Raw genomic sequence first — 15,018 nt, 5'->3', positions numbered from 1 at the left:
ACAGAAAAATGGAAAGTGCGGGGATTCATGCAATGGACTGAAAGAACACAACGTACAAAATTTCTTTTCCGTGTGCAAATAATGATTTTTAGCCTACAAATAAATTAACACTGCAGACAAACTTTCATGTTCTACTAGATGAAAGGCTAGTGTTGACCTCAATTACAATAAGATAACCACCTATCTTCAATTTGCTTAAATTTTTCTTGCTTCTGTAAAACCAAATTGTCACTTATTAACTTATACTTCAGTCAAACATGTAAAACTTTATCCAATGATAAAGTGTACTAAGTGGTAATCAATCATTTGGTCACAAATCCCATCTTCCTCCACCCATGAAATTCTGGATCAGTATTGCACATACAGTTGGATTTTTCAGCCTCAAAAAACTAATTCTCCTTAGCAGCAAGTAGGATAGAAAAAGCTCATTAAAAACCACTTGATATTTTCCTGCTCCTACAAAAACAAACAAACCAACCAAAATAAAGAGGTTTTCTTATTGCTTGCTTAAGTCTTAGAAGTGATCTGCTCAGCGGCGGCTCAATAGCCTTATGGGCCACTGTTTCTCTATCGTGCCATACTGGTTTGGCACAGCCTGGTTTTGGGTAGCAGGGGGCCACAAAGATGCTGGAAGCTTCCCACCATGTCCAGCAGAGATACTGGCTGATGGTTCTGAAGATGGACATGCTGCTGGCCAAAGCTGGGCAAACGAGAGAGGCTGGTAACGCCTCTGTGATCACATATTTAAGAACACAATCAAACCAAAAGTCACGGGTTCTGCTTCTAGTCACAGAAGAGGAGGGGATGAGGACATGTGAAGGAAACAACATGGAGACAACCAAGATCAGTGGAGAAGGAGGGGAAGAGGTGCTCCAGGCACCAGAGCTGAGATTCCTCTGCAGGCCATGGTGAGACCATGGTGAAGGAGGCTGACCCCCTGCAGCCTGTGGGGATCCATGGGGGATGCAGAGATCCACCCACAGCCCGTGGGGATCCATGGGGATGCAGAGATCCACCCACAGCCCGTGGGGATCCATGGGGATGCAGAGATCCACCCACAGCCCGTGGGGATCCATGGGGATGCAGAGATCCACCCACAGCCCGTGGGGATCCATGGGGATGCAGAGATCCACCCACAGCCCGTGGGGATCCATGGGGATGCAGAGATCCACCCACAGCCCGTGGGGATCCAGGGTAGATGCAGAGATCCACCCACACCCCACAGGTGAGGTGCCCATGCCAGAGCAGGCGGATGCCTGGGGAGGCTGTGATCCAGTGGGAGGCCCAGTGGAAAAAGGGGGCCCCGCTTCCAGGCTGGAGCAGCCTGTCCTTGGAGGACTGCAGCCCGTGGAAAGAGAGACCCATGGCACAGCAGTTTTGGGAGGGCTGTGTGCCTGTGGGAGGGACTCACATTACAGCAAGTGTGGCATGGCTGCTGCTGGTGAGAGTGGAACCATGCTGGGGCACTTCACGGAGAGCTGTGTCCCGTGGGAGGGACCCCGCAGTGCAGCAGGGGAAGGACTCCTCTTCCAGAGCAGTGGAAGAAAATCTCGGTGATGAACTGACCAAATCCCCTATGCCATGTCTCCCTGTGCTGTCAGTGGGGAAGAGGGAGGGGCTGAGGAGGGAGAAGTTGTTTTAAGGGCTTATTTTACTTCTCATTATCATCCTCTGATTCTGTTCGTAGTAAATTTCACTTTGTAACTAAAGTTGAGCCTGTTTTGCCCTTGAAATATTTCTCCTGGTCCTTATCTCACTCATGAAGCCTCTGTTAACTTTTTTCTCTTTTCCCTTCCTTGCCCAGCTGTGGCAGGGGAGGGTGAGCAAGCGACTCTCGTGGGTGCCTGGCTTTGGGTCAGTGTCCAACCACGACACACACTGAAGCCACTTTTGTATTACTTGGAAGATTATCAGCCTCTCCCTACTAAAGCAAGCACACATCTCTCAGACCAGAAAAAAATCCAGCTTGTCTGGATAGGTACAAATCAGCACCAATCTAGGGAACACACAGAACCAGCCAAAGAACCTTCATTAATAATAGGACAAGAAAATCGATTTTATTTTCACTTACGCTGTTCCCCTTAAAGTTGGGCTTACTCAAACACTTCTCCTAAGGCCCAAGCCAGGGCTAGGATATTCCCAGACTGTATTATATAGGGCTGCTGGCTATACATCCTCTTCTGCCCAAAATGTCTGACCTACAGCAATATAAAGCCCTTTCCTAGCACTCAAGACCTATTTCTTTCAAGCGAACTATGCTTCCATGATGCTGCAATAAAGGAAGGAAAAGTCACTTGACCAGAGTGATCTGGTCCAACAGGGGCAGCTCCCAGAACAGGTTATCATCTGCAATTGCAGCCCTCTGAGAAGCTTACTTTCAACTCTACAATAGGAAACAGCAGAACAACCAACGGGCCAAAATACAGTTGGAAGCAGCAGATAAAAAAGTATTGACAAAATACTCTGAACCTGTCCTCCCTTCCAATATTTACAACACATGGCTTCCTCTAAAATCAAACACACAACAATTATAAAAAGCACCAGCATTCACTAACTGGCCTGGTGACCTCAGCTGCAGTACTAAAAACCCCCAGCAATCCACTGAAACGCTATTACTGAGGCGCTTTAAAAAAAATACCATGCAGCTAAAAAAAATAAGTATAGATTTTACAGAAGTACAAAATGTATAACTACTTTTAGTTCTGAACTTCACTACAAAACTGTACTACTACAACAACCAACAGGGCAGAAAAGCCCATCAAGAAACACACAGTCAAAAAAAGAAGTAGGAACAAATCAACTTTGGACAGAATTAATTTAAATCGTAATTGTTATCCAGAAATTGCATGTTAAAAGAACATTTTTTCATTTTGTTTTTCTGACTTTTGAAAAGCAGCTTCATTTCAAATTATTCAGAAACATGTTATGAAAGTTCACTTAGAAAAATAACCAGGGCAACTGCTATTGCTTAAACAACCAACTACAATGATGCCAGCATTTCAAGAACAAGGAAGAGCTGGAAAACCGAACGCCTGTGAATCTTCCAGAATAGCAACTATGCAGAGGAAGTTCCTAACTCCCAGTACTCAATTACAAGGTGGCTAAAGAAAGAGGTTTTGATGATTTGTTAACATTTTATATTTTACCGGTACAGATTCATTTGATGTTGGCAAACACACAGCACTGTCACCTAGGCCAAATAAATCAGGCATCAAGAAAGGGATGAGCACAACATTTAAGCAGACTGGTACTGTGTAACCTGTCCAGTGTTATAAAGAACTGCGCTTCTTGAGAGAACATTCAGCAATTCAGTTTCCTGGAAAACAATTATTTGTTCAGCTGGCCTAACATGAGACAGCTTTCTCCTCTTTGCATAAATCTGTCTCATTCACTCATCCTCCAGTTGTTTGACACAGGTATCAGTTGTTCCACAGACAGGAACTGCCTTCACCTTATCACCCTAAATTTCCCTTTAGACACTTTCTACAAAATCACAGCACAGTGCAGGGTGACAAGGACCTCTGAGGATCCAGCCCTGCTGCTTGAGCATGATCACCCAGGCCAAGTGCCCAGGTCCATGTCCAGACAGCTTCTGAATACCTCCAAGGATGGACACTCCATCACTTCCCTGGGCAACCTGTGCCTTCCTCAGAGTGAAAAAGCTTCCACATATTCAGAGGGAATTGTTTGCATTTCAGCATGTGCTCATTGCCTCTAGTCCTGTCACTGGGCACCACGTGAAAGACCTTGCCATTCCTCCCAGTTTCGTACCATCAGCAAACTCGCTGGGGCTACACTCTGCCCCACCGTTCAGTCCATTAACAAAGACCTGAACAGTCTTGGACCCAGCACTGGTCCCTCAGGCTACTGGCTTTCAACAAGACCTGGCACCACTGATCACCCCTCTCTGGGCCCAGCTGTTCAGACAGTTCCATCCACCTCCCTGCCTGCTTTCCAAAATAAGGACTACTTACCCTACTTTTGCTGCATGTTCAAAACTTCTAAACTAGCTATTTAAATAGAGATTTAATCATACTCATGTCTCAAAAACACAGATAATGAAACATGGAAAGCCTGTTCTAAGACCTTTTTTATCTGGTGCAAATCTAGTAACATTTGATGTTATAGATGATTTCAAAGTAGAAAGATTAAATCTCAGTTAGGCATATGAGTTTTGATTTTTAAGACAGAAATGTTTTCAACATGCAAGACTTCAAACAAAACTTCTGGAAAGAATTAATAGACAAAACATATGCAAGGCAATCAGCTCTGAAGAGCTGTGAAAACACAGTGTAAACAAAGACAAACACTGGATAAAATTAATAGTCAATAAAACTTGCAGTGGCATAGAGGTGTGCAAACACAGTAAAATCTAAGATATGTCTCCCTGTGCTCAGGCTCAATACACAGCATATTAAATTGTGTAATAATGCAGTTGGACAAGTTGCATAAAGCAAGCCTTTTGCTTTATTTGGGAAGAAGGGAGAATGGAACCATTTTTTGACAGGCAATATAATCTGGTTTATTTTTATCTGGTACCCTCAGATTCAGCAATTACACACGGAGAAATCTGCTTTAGGATAAATATCTGTGTAAGACTCCAAGTACTGAGACAGCTACAGGATAGAAGAGACCTTACCTGTTTTGAGCACACCAAGGAGGCCATAATACACAAATGTGGGGTTAAAAACAGTTTTAGTCTCATGATTAAAATCGCTAGGACACTGTATGCCAACAGCTGCAATGCATGGAATACCAGCTGAAAAGAAAAAAAAAGAAACCACAAGACACAGAAGCAAATTTTCATACTTTTCATTTCTGCCTTAAACACATTACTTCATTTTCAATATAGCTTAAATGACGAGCTTGTCTGAAAGAGTTCAAGTCAAAGTAAAGATATTCATATTTCAGATGGTGATAATGACTCTGTTATTTTTTATCTAAAGTGCATGTAGTATGCTAAAGAATGGAATAACAAGAAGGAGAAACATCATCAATAAAAGAAAAAGGAGCCAGAGAAGCAGCTAGCTATTTAAAAAATCCTTAGACATTAACAGTCAATTATATATGTAAAACTTCTTGTATAACCTCTTTATAGAAGTAACAAGACCCTGCTTTTTAGTGCCCAAAACACCCAAGTATGGAATAGAGGAAGCAAAGATCATCCTTGATAATCACACAATCAGAGGCAGCTTGCTTTAGTATTCTAAAAAGCATCAGATATGCCACTCACTATTCCCAGCATTAATCTATGTTACTTGTCAAAGTGCTAAACCAGAGGCATTTTTGCAATCAGTGTTTTTATCTGATTGATTATCATAGGTTTGAAAAAAATCTCTAAGATCAAGTCCACTCATTAATCTAACACTGCCAATTCCACCGCTAAACCATGACCTCGGTGCCACATCTACATGTCTTTAAATGCCTTTGGGATGGTGACTCAACTCCCTGCGCAGCCTATTCCACTGCTTGACAACACTTTTGGGTATTTTTCCTAATATCCAATCTAAACCTCCTCTAAGGCAACTTGAGGTTAAACCATGACAAACATCTACCAACTCTCTGGGCCACCTGATCCCAGTGTTTCACCACTCCCATTGTAGAAAGAGTTCTTCCTTATAGCTAGCCTAAATTCACCCGATTCTAGTTTTAAGTCATTATCCCTTGTCCTGTTGGAACAGGCCCCACTAAAAAGTTGTCCTGGTCTTTTTTACAGGTCCCCTTTAAGCAATGAAAGGCCCCAATAAAGTCTCCCTGCAGTCTTCTCTTCTCCAGGCTGAACAATCCCAACTCTCTCAGCCTGTCTTCACAGGAGAGATGTTCTATCCCTCTGTTTTTGTGGACGTGCTCTGGATCTGCTCTAACAGGTCCATGTTCCTCCTGTGCCGAGGGTTCCAGAGGGGAACACATTTCATTGCTTTGCAGTTTTACTAAAAAAGGCCATGTGTACTACAACATTCATCAAGGCATATCTCAAAACAGAATTTGAACATTATTGGATATGTGAAACCTCAGTAAAGGAACAAATCTCCTTCTCAGTCTCTATGTGAGAAATGGAAGGTCCAGCCTAATTTCAGTGTCTTTTGGAACAGCTACAGTAAAAGCCCAAGATTCCTCTCTTGCACAGTCACCCCCATTAGCCAGTATATTCCCTTGTTCAACATTTCAGAGTTATTCTGGTTAGCCAGCTTAAGATGAGGGAAATAATGATGCAAATACCAAGCTTCAAATAAATCACACGTATCAGCATCAGCCCATTGCAACCTGCATTTCAATACTGAGTATTTGCATTAACACAGGAATAAAATTTTGCAGAAAAAGGATCTTACCTCACCATGGTTAAAACGTTCTTCTCTGAAAAAAATAACCCCAAATCCACCATTATTTATGTACTACAGAAGCACTGGTTTTATTTTAAAATCATCTCTAATGGCATTAGACAATGCAACTAATCAAGTAAGTATGAATCAAGTGTCAGAATTTTTTTCACCATTATGCAAGTTTTGAAATAAATTGCAAATCATAACTAACTTCCTCAGTCCCTGTATCTATTTGGAAATCCTGAGTATTGATTTTAGCAGGTTTTTAAAATTACTTTCATGAGATAAAACTCATACTCAGGTATCTTTATAACCTGGAACAAAATAATGGGGAAAAAAGAATTTGCATTCACTATTTATAGTAAAAAACACACGTAAATACTGGTTTAGGAACAGAGCACAAAAGTAGATCATTAAATATAAAATCTAGGCATAAATGGGTTAAGATGTCTAAAACAGGTTTAGCAGATAACTTTACTTTTAGTTATAATATAAAAATACCATTTGTAATACATCTATTCAGTTACTGAACTACACGTAACTAATCCTTCAAAAAGGACTTATATAATGTAGAATTTGGAATTATGAAGCATACAGCAAATCAAATGAACTTCCAGCAAAAATAACCAGTTTTACATTAAAAAAAGAAGACAATACTTACTTTTCGTTTCGGCCTGTGTGTGATAAGGACCACAGAATATATTTAATTGCCTGAAGAAAACAAGAGACAACAAAAAGTATGTACATACTTTCAAAGCCATTTTGAAGCATTTTCAACATTTGCTAAATTAAACTAAGCCTGGGTAATCTCATTTTGAGATAATGCTAAGATAAAAGACATGCAATGTTTTAGCTAAAACTTCTTTAGAGGATGTTTAATTAGCCAGGCAGTTAGTAGTTATCCCATCTGTTCCTGTGCAAACTGTAAGTTTTCACACAAATCATACATAATCAAATGTACAAAAACTGTTATAAACTCCAGTTTTAGTATTCATCAGCTAAATAACAGAATTTCTTTTGGTATTTAGCATCAAGTTTTATCACTGACTCAGGACTGGACCTTTGCAAAAATCTTTGTGAAGAGAATACAGATTTTTAAATACATGTTTTTGAAAACCTGTATTTTTTCTGACTGTATTGGGTTTACATGCCAAGGTTTCAGTAGCAGGAGCATTGCAGGGGTGGCTTCTGCGGGAAGAGACCAGGGGCTGTCCCCATGTCAGAGAGAACCAGCTCCAGACAGCTTCAAACCAGGTCTAACACTGGCCAAAGCTGAACTCATCAGCAACAGTGGTGGGGCCCCTACTGATAACCTGTTTACAAAAAGGTAACTCTGCAGCAGGTTTAAGACAGAGCCCTAATAAAATTAGGAGTGAAATGACCCTGAAGCCACCAAAGCCAGTGAAGGAGCGGGAGGAGGTGCCCCATGAGAACCACAATATTGCAGCTTTTGGAGAACACCACGGTGATGGTTTTTTTTTTCCCCCTAGAGGCCCTTGAAGGATTATGGTGGTGCAGACAGAAATTCACCTGAGACCTGTGCAGGACCCCATGGCATAGCAGGTGCACACGCCTTGAAGGATGCTACAACCCACAGAGAGCCCACAAAGGAAAAAGCTCCTGGCAGGAACTGCAGCTTGTGGACAAGAGCCCCCAAAGGAGCAGGTTTTCTGGCAGGAGCTGCAACCTGTGGGGGACTCACTCTGGAGCAGTCTGTTTCTGAAGAACTGCACCCCATGGAAAGGAGCTATGCTGACCCAGTTCTTAAAAGAACTGCAGCCTACAGAAGGGACCCATTGAGCCTGGGGATGAGGAGAAGACGGTTTTAGTTTGGTTTTGCTTCTTGCAGTCCTACTCTATTTTTAATTCACAAAAAATTAAATTTATGTTCCTCAATTCAAGTCTGTTTTGCTCATGACAGTGAATCAGAGTGAGGCCCCCATACTTATCTTGACCCATGAGCTTTTTCTACTCTTCTTTCCCCATCATACTGAGGGTAGGGAATGGCAGCATGGCTTGGCAAGCACCTGGCACCCACCACATCAATTTCTTCCCATCTCAAATAAATAAATAGCAATCCCTTAAAAAACCTGAAATGTAAGTTCAAGGTAAAGGAGACTCACTAAATCAACCACTTACCCTTTTGATGATTACCCCAAAAACCACCAGAACAACCGGTAATAGCAGAGTCTTTGTGTATCTTACTGGTGTCTAAAATGGAAATCAAGTTCATTAATTGCTTTCCTTCATCTATAATTATTTCAATAACCATTTTAAAGATGTAAGGAGATCTTCCTGGAGTAAAATGGAAATGTAAACTCCACCCAGCAATCATACTAAAGACAATACTAGGGGCATCAGTTAATTATTTCCAGTTCTTTGGCAAGCCATCCAAAGATGAGAAAGAGATTGTATCTCATCTGAATTTGAGCACTATGGATTGACTAACCCATAAACATTCTAAACGCATATCTAGGTACTGATAAATTAAAAAAGGCTATTAATGCCACATTATGAAGCTTCAATGCTGTTCTGTAGTCTAAACCTATCACATAAGGCCCTTGCAGCTCTCAGTACAGTTTCTATACACTCAAAACCAGGTACTGAGAGCCCCATAAATTCATGTTTGCAGAACTGTAACCTTTCATTTATTCCTGAGGAAACACTTCTTTCATTCAAGCAAGCACATTTTTTAGATCTAACATCAAAACACTGCTTCAGTTTAAGTTCATTTAAATGCAACAAACCCAATTAAATTTAGCTTTAGTTCATTAATTTCTCTTTTCACAAGTATGCACTTGAACTTATGATGCCAGTAGGAGATGTGGTTCTCAAATGTTTTAAACTACAAATAGAGATAAAGCAAGAAGTTCCCTCTTCCACAATCACATATTTTGACCAAATTACCTCTTTTTCCATGAAGTCAAACTCGGCAGCGCAGGTGTACATTAACGTATCAAAATCCTTGTAGCCAATAAATTTAGACTTCAATATATTTCCTATATGAGCCTGGTAGGATATACAGGGAAGAAATACCATACTGTAAGTAAGCAAAACCTGTCCTGTTTTCCATGACAAAGTAGTATAAATGTGAGAAATTATACTGTATTGAGAATTATTTTTAATTAGAACAGAAGTTTATACCACTTACAGTATTGTTACAAGTGCACCAAAAATCTACTTCCAGTGCATTAAATAACATCTTTGAGTCTAACATAGATTGTACAGTGTTAAATAAAAAGCAGAAAACAGCAGAAAAAAGGGTCTTACCATTGTGATTGTATTCAACAAGAGTATGGTTTTGCATAGTCATATTTTAAGGCATGACCTTCCTATCTTTTACCCCTAGATACACATCTGCAGACAGGTTTTTAACAGTAGAATAAAGGGGCTGAAATACAGCAAAGGCTATACTTGTTACAACAAGCATTTCCAAATTGTCCTGAAAATTAGTTTCAGAGAAGAGTGAACAGTCAAACTGAGTAAATAAAGGTGCAGGTAGAAGATACCCAAGACAAACAAAGCCCTATAAATCCACATTTAAAAACAAACACATAGAGCATTCACTAAGACAAAAGTAAAGATATTTGTGTTTTCACAAATTTTGGTAATAACATCTCAAAGTGATAATACATAATGAAAGAAAAAGCAAACATACAATCTCTCCCACTTTTGCAAAATAAATTCTGGAAATTCAGGAAAATGTAGCAGTAAGATGTCAATATCAAATATTAGGAATGATAAAATATTTGAAAGACACCAACCAGATACTCTGAGAAGAGAACTTACATCATCAGCTATTCCAAACACAAGGGAAGTCAGGTATTTCAAGGTGACTGTCCCAAATAACCAGGCACATCCTTCAATGACCTTGAAAAATATATTTAGAATGAAATGGATATCTTTAACTTTTATAATTTTTTTTTCTTTTTTAAAAGGCTTCTTAAATGTAGCTACTACTTATAAACTATCCTATGTCACAGCTGAAATAATTTTGTGCAACTGATTTACACTACAGCTGTACCACTGCATAGAACATTGTAGCAGAGGCAGTACCAAAGTTAACTTTAAACAGGGGCAGCCTCACTGTCTGTTCTATCTGTTTTGCACATATCAGTGTGTAGGGATTGTTTTTGGACAAGAGCTGCTCCATATTATCACACTGTGTTAGCTGGGTAATTCAAATCTCTGGAGGCATTTGCTGATTTATAGCACAGTCTCAAGATGATCTAAGGTTAGAAGTTGATGGAAATACAAGCAAAATATGTACAGTTACTACTTTTAGTTCTGAATCAAGTTTATTCCTGTAGCAGGAAAGGTTAAATTCTTGGCAGTGTAGCTTATCTAGCTAATACTTTATAAAATTGGATCAACTGAATAGGACAACCTGTCTCAGTATCTTGTATTTAGGACTCACAGCAGTTGCTTTCAGAGAGAATGCAAAAAGCCCTGATCTTTGCCCTAATGTAACCAGGGTTTTTATGAGACCATGGGCTCTTCTAATGGCTGCTAAGAAACCTAAATACCTAGGAGGTATCCTAATCCTTTACTGAATGCCTCTGGGTTTTTTTCTTCCACAGTAACTTTCTTATTCCTTATAAGCTTACTGCTGCTAGCATAAGGGACACTAAAAAAACTATAATTATACTCTACTTCTATTCACTGGTTTTGTCATATTTACCTTTATTTTACAAGAAATAGACTTCTAACATATTTTAAAATCTCAGCTATTTGGTGAATCTACATTAATAATTATCTTCATACTCAACTTAATGGTAATAGATTTTGGGGGAAGGCATTCTAGTTTTTTAATCTTAATTAGGTAAGACACATTGACTGAGACTACATGCAGTATTTACAATGTTACACATGGACTTACAAAATAAAAAAAGAAATTCTGCTTTCTCTACAGGTCCTTCTCTGTGATTTCCATCAAGTATTTTCCTTTCTGGTGCCTGCTCAGTAATGAGTTTGTGTGCTTAGAGAATTTTGTGTAAGAATACTGAGATTTCTCTGCTGAATGGTAGCACCTTATTTGGGATCAATTATTTTATATACGCTTTTAGGGTCGTGGTGATCTTTAGAAAATTTACCATTTAATCCCACCCTTTGTTTCTGACCTTCTAACATTCATACCTCATCTCATGGAGTTTAATTTCTTTTATAGTTCCAGTTAGACAACTTCTCCAAAAAGTTCCTGAAATTATGTACATTACATTTACCCACACAGCCTTATCTCCATCCTTCAGAGAAGTCAAACACCTTTGCAAGGCGTGACTTCCACAAAGGCTGCACTGGATGTCTCTCATTATGCTGCACATACACACAGCTTAACACTTTCCTGATAGTACAAGTTTTTATTCTTTTACACAAACCCAGATTTATTAGTTTGCCATTCCACAAGTGCCTTGGATCTTTATTTCAGAAAACTGACATGAAATTTGCCTACACTCTGATTTTCCCTGGTACTACAGCCAGGCATGTAAACATTCACTGCAGTTTGCTATAAATATTTTAATTCCTTTGTATTCTAGTTCCTTTATAATAACTGTATGAATTTCATCCAGTTTTGCTAACAGCTTACCCTTCATTTAATAAGAATGCCTGTCTTAAGTCTGGCATAGTCTTGGCTAGGCTCCCATTTCAGGTGTTTTTACATGTTAACGTTATGTCTTAAGCAGCAAGTCACTTCTCATGTCTTCTACAGTGTCACATTTTATTTGTAATAGTTTTGGGAGTGTTCTCTCTGTTTGGACATGACTTCTACTGCCCTCCAACCTCACCCACACACCCCACAGTGTTTCACTCTGACTTGCTTCCCTATGTTATTTTAAGATGTTTGCTGTTGTCATAAAAATATCTTTAAAAAGTTATATAGATATCCACATTTTAGTGAATATCTAATGCAGTACCTTAATCTCCATTTCTGCAAGCACTATTAGTCTTTTACTTGCTTTTTCTAAATCGACCTTTAATTTAAAAGGATTTCCACACAGATCTCCATACAAATTTTCTAAACATATCAAGTTAGCAATTAAAATTAAATTTAAAGGCTACTTCAGCTTTCTGACATAAATGTGTATTTATGCTCTCTTTATTTCTTCAGGAACTCAAGACTAATTGCTGGGAACACTGACAATTTATTAAAGACAGTAGTTCAGCTATATTCCTTGATTTTCAATTATTAGAAAGGAAACCAGAAGTTGTTTCTGAATTTGATATAAACAAACAAACAAAAAGTCATAGTTTTTCATGAAATTCAAAATATACGAAATTCCTTACCCATACATAGACTTCTCTTTTGCGCCTTTTCAAAACTTTTGGACTCAATTCAAGAATTCCCTAATAAAAAAAAAATAATAATGCATATTTTTAAGTAATGTATTAACAACAAGTTATTCCAGTACCCTGAATGAGAGGCTTTTCCTTTGGTAAGCCTACTGCATCATGTATTTATTTATTGAAAATTCTTCCATAATTAATGCAACCTGAGATATGAATATATATATATATAGTATGATTTCACCTTGCACTGGCAAAACTTGCCAACATAAAAACTCTTACTGCAGTTCGAGTACAATTAATGGAAGAGTACTTTCTCCTGAATGAGCAAGGAGATTCTGTATAATTCAGCTCTAAGCTTCTTTAAATCAAAACCTATGGGAAAATGAGTTCTGTCTGCTTCTGTGAATGACAAGAGGCTGAAGCAATAAATAAATTACTGACATAATACAAACGATTTTCAACTAAGGCAGCAGAGCACGGGGAGCGGTAGGAGTCACTCCTTTCTGTTTCACACTATGTTCATTTTATGACATCAGGAAGATCCATTTTAGGCTAATTTGATGAACAATGTAATTAAAAGCTTTTGGAAATCCAGTCCATACGTGAGGCTGAGGTCAACATAAGCATCCAAATAACACACAAACAAGAAACACTTTTCAAAGCAGAAAACAGGCAACAAACTCAACAGGTTGAGAACTCGACTCAATCTGTACTTAATATATAATTACAAAAGCTGGTACGAGAAATTAGAATAGATTCTGTCTTGGGTAGAAAAATGTAACCAAAAATGTGTAGTCTATTTTCATCTGTTGAAGCCGGTTGGGAGACATTGTTCTTTATCTTTTGTAACTCAGGGGTGGAAAGAGGGTGGATGTCCTCTGTTAATGGGACACCTGATAACACCAGATAAGGCAGTGCCTCCTTATCTCTTCCTCCACCCATCCTCCTCCGAGGGACATCACCTGTTAATGAGCCTCTCATATGACTGATAACATCACCTCATTCCATTGTGAGATGCTCCACCAAGTGGGAGGAGCCAAAGCCTTTCCACTGAGATAAAACCAGCAATCCCAAACAGCAAGATAGCCTGTTTCCACTGGATTCCCAGAGGATGAGTGGACCCTTTCTTGAGGATCACCTCTACTTCAACGGAGCCACAACTGTCACTCCAGGAGGACTTACTTTGGACTGCTTCCAACACCCTGACCAACAGGGTGTCAGGTCTGCATTCTGACTCTGTCAGTGGTCCTTTATACTATTGCATTTGTCGTATTTTATTTTTACCCTTTTTGTTGTTTGTTTCTTCTCTTTCTATTAAATTGTATTTCTGACTTGGAGTCTCACTGGTTTTGCTTTCAAACCAGCACAGATTCATAATAAGCAAACTATACTACAGCAAATATGCAGCCAAAGCAGTTTACTGTTAGTATAAAAGAGAAATTGCCCCACATTTGCTGACCAACAAAATAGAAACAGGTAAAAAGAATCAGAAATTAAGATGGCTTGCAGTAAGCTAAATAGGATCTGTTCACAACACTTTATCTCCTGTATCTTATGTATGTAAATCCTTTGTGAGGAACTATACAAAACTGAAAGAGGTTGTGGCGTTTTTTCCTATTTAAAGAAAAATTAAGAGAATGAATGGTGAGATGATGCAGCTTCAGTGAATAATTTTGCTAACACAGCAGTATGATGTAGCAGTTTCCAACAGTCTTAAACCACTGTTATATATAGTTTAGTCATTTGTTCTGCACTAGAGGATTTACTATCAATAAGAATCATTTAAATGAAGCTTCTCTTTGCTCATGTTCTTCTTTTACAGTAACTCACATTGAGACAAAAGTTTGACTGTTTTACAGTCAAAATTACATACATGGTAAATTTTATATTTTTATGAAAGGAAGGGAACTATAAAAGTAGGAGAGCTGAGTCTTAACTGAATTTCTGTTACAAAGAGGTTCTGGTGTAAATCCATGACTTCTTGAATTAGAATTTACCCTTCCACCAGGTACCTTTATGGTCTAATTCTGTTTCTCATGTGAAAGGTTTCTCATCTGTCTGGTAATGCAGCAGTTTCACATTTTACATCAATACATATATAACAGTACAGCACTGCAGTCTTAGCACAGCTTATGATTCTTAGGCAACTTACCGAGATAACTACTAAAGATGCAGCATAATATGATGTCAGTAACATCGAATTACCAAACATCAGAATAAAACACACCAGAAGAGATACCTGAAAGAAGAAAATAAAAATTATTCCATTTAAAATAGAAAAGGTAAGGATTACCTAATGTGTTAACAGCTTTAAATTTAAAAACACCTACTTTACAGCAAAGTGCAAGCCTAATACTCATACTTGCAGATTTGTTCTGAAAACACTGATTACAAAGACTTAATGGCAGCAGGT

At 38.8% G+C, this 15,018-nt stretch overlaps 1 protein-coding gene across 1 annotated transcript in view; it reads right to left on the bottom strand.

The window, feature by feature from the left end:
* Nucleotides 1–15,018, bottom strand: part of DPY19L1 (dpy-19 like C-mannosyltransferase 1) — a 46,905-nt gene that overhangs the window by 6,943 nt on the left and 24,944 nt on the right. Inside the window, exons 12-19 of the mRNA XM_063406643.1 lie at nucleotides 14,758–14,844; nucleotides 12,603–12,662; nucleotides 10,110–10,190; nucleotides 9,228–9,329; nucleotides 8,460–8,531; nucleotides 6,982–7,031; nucleotides 6,330–6,354; nucleotides 4,640–4,759 (exon numbers count right to left, since the gene is read on the bottom strand). Of these exons, the coding sequence (XP_063262713.1) occupies nucleotides 4,640–4,759; nucleotides 6,330–6,354; nucleotides 6,982–7,031; nucleotides 8,460–8,531; nucleotides 9,228–9,329; nucleotides 10,110–10,190; nucleotides 12,603–12,662; nucleotides 14,758–14,844 (597 nt within the window). The remainder of the gene's footprint in view (nucleotides 1–4,639; nucleotides 4,760–6,329; nucleotides 6,355–6,981; nucleotides 7,032–8,459; nucleotides 8,532–9,227; nucleotides 9,330–10,109; nucleotides 10,191–12,602; nucleotides 12,663–14,757; nucleotides 14,845–15,018) is intronic.

The sequence above is a fragment of the Prinia subflava genome, chromosome 1 (assembly GCF_021018805.1).
Source record: "Prinia subflava isolate CZ2003 ecotype Zambia chromosome 1, Cam_Psub_1.2, whole genome shotgun sequence".
Lineage (NCBI taxonomy): Eukaryota > Metazoa > Chordata > Aves > Passeriformes > Cisticolidae > Prinia > Prinia subflava.
This window is presented reverse-complemented; position numbering and strand designations above follow the sequence as displayed.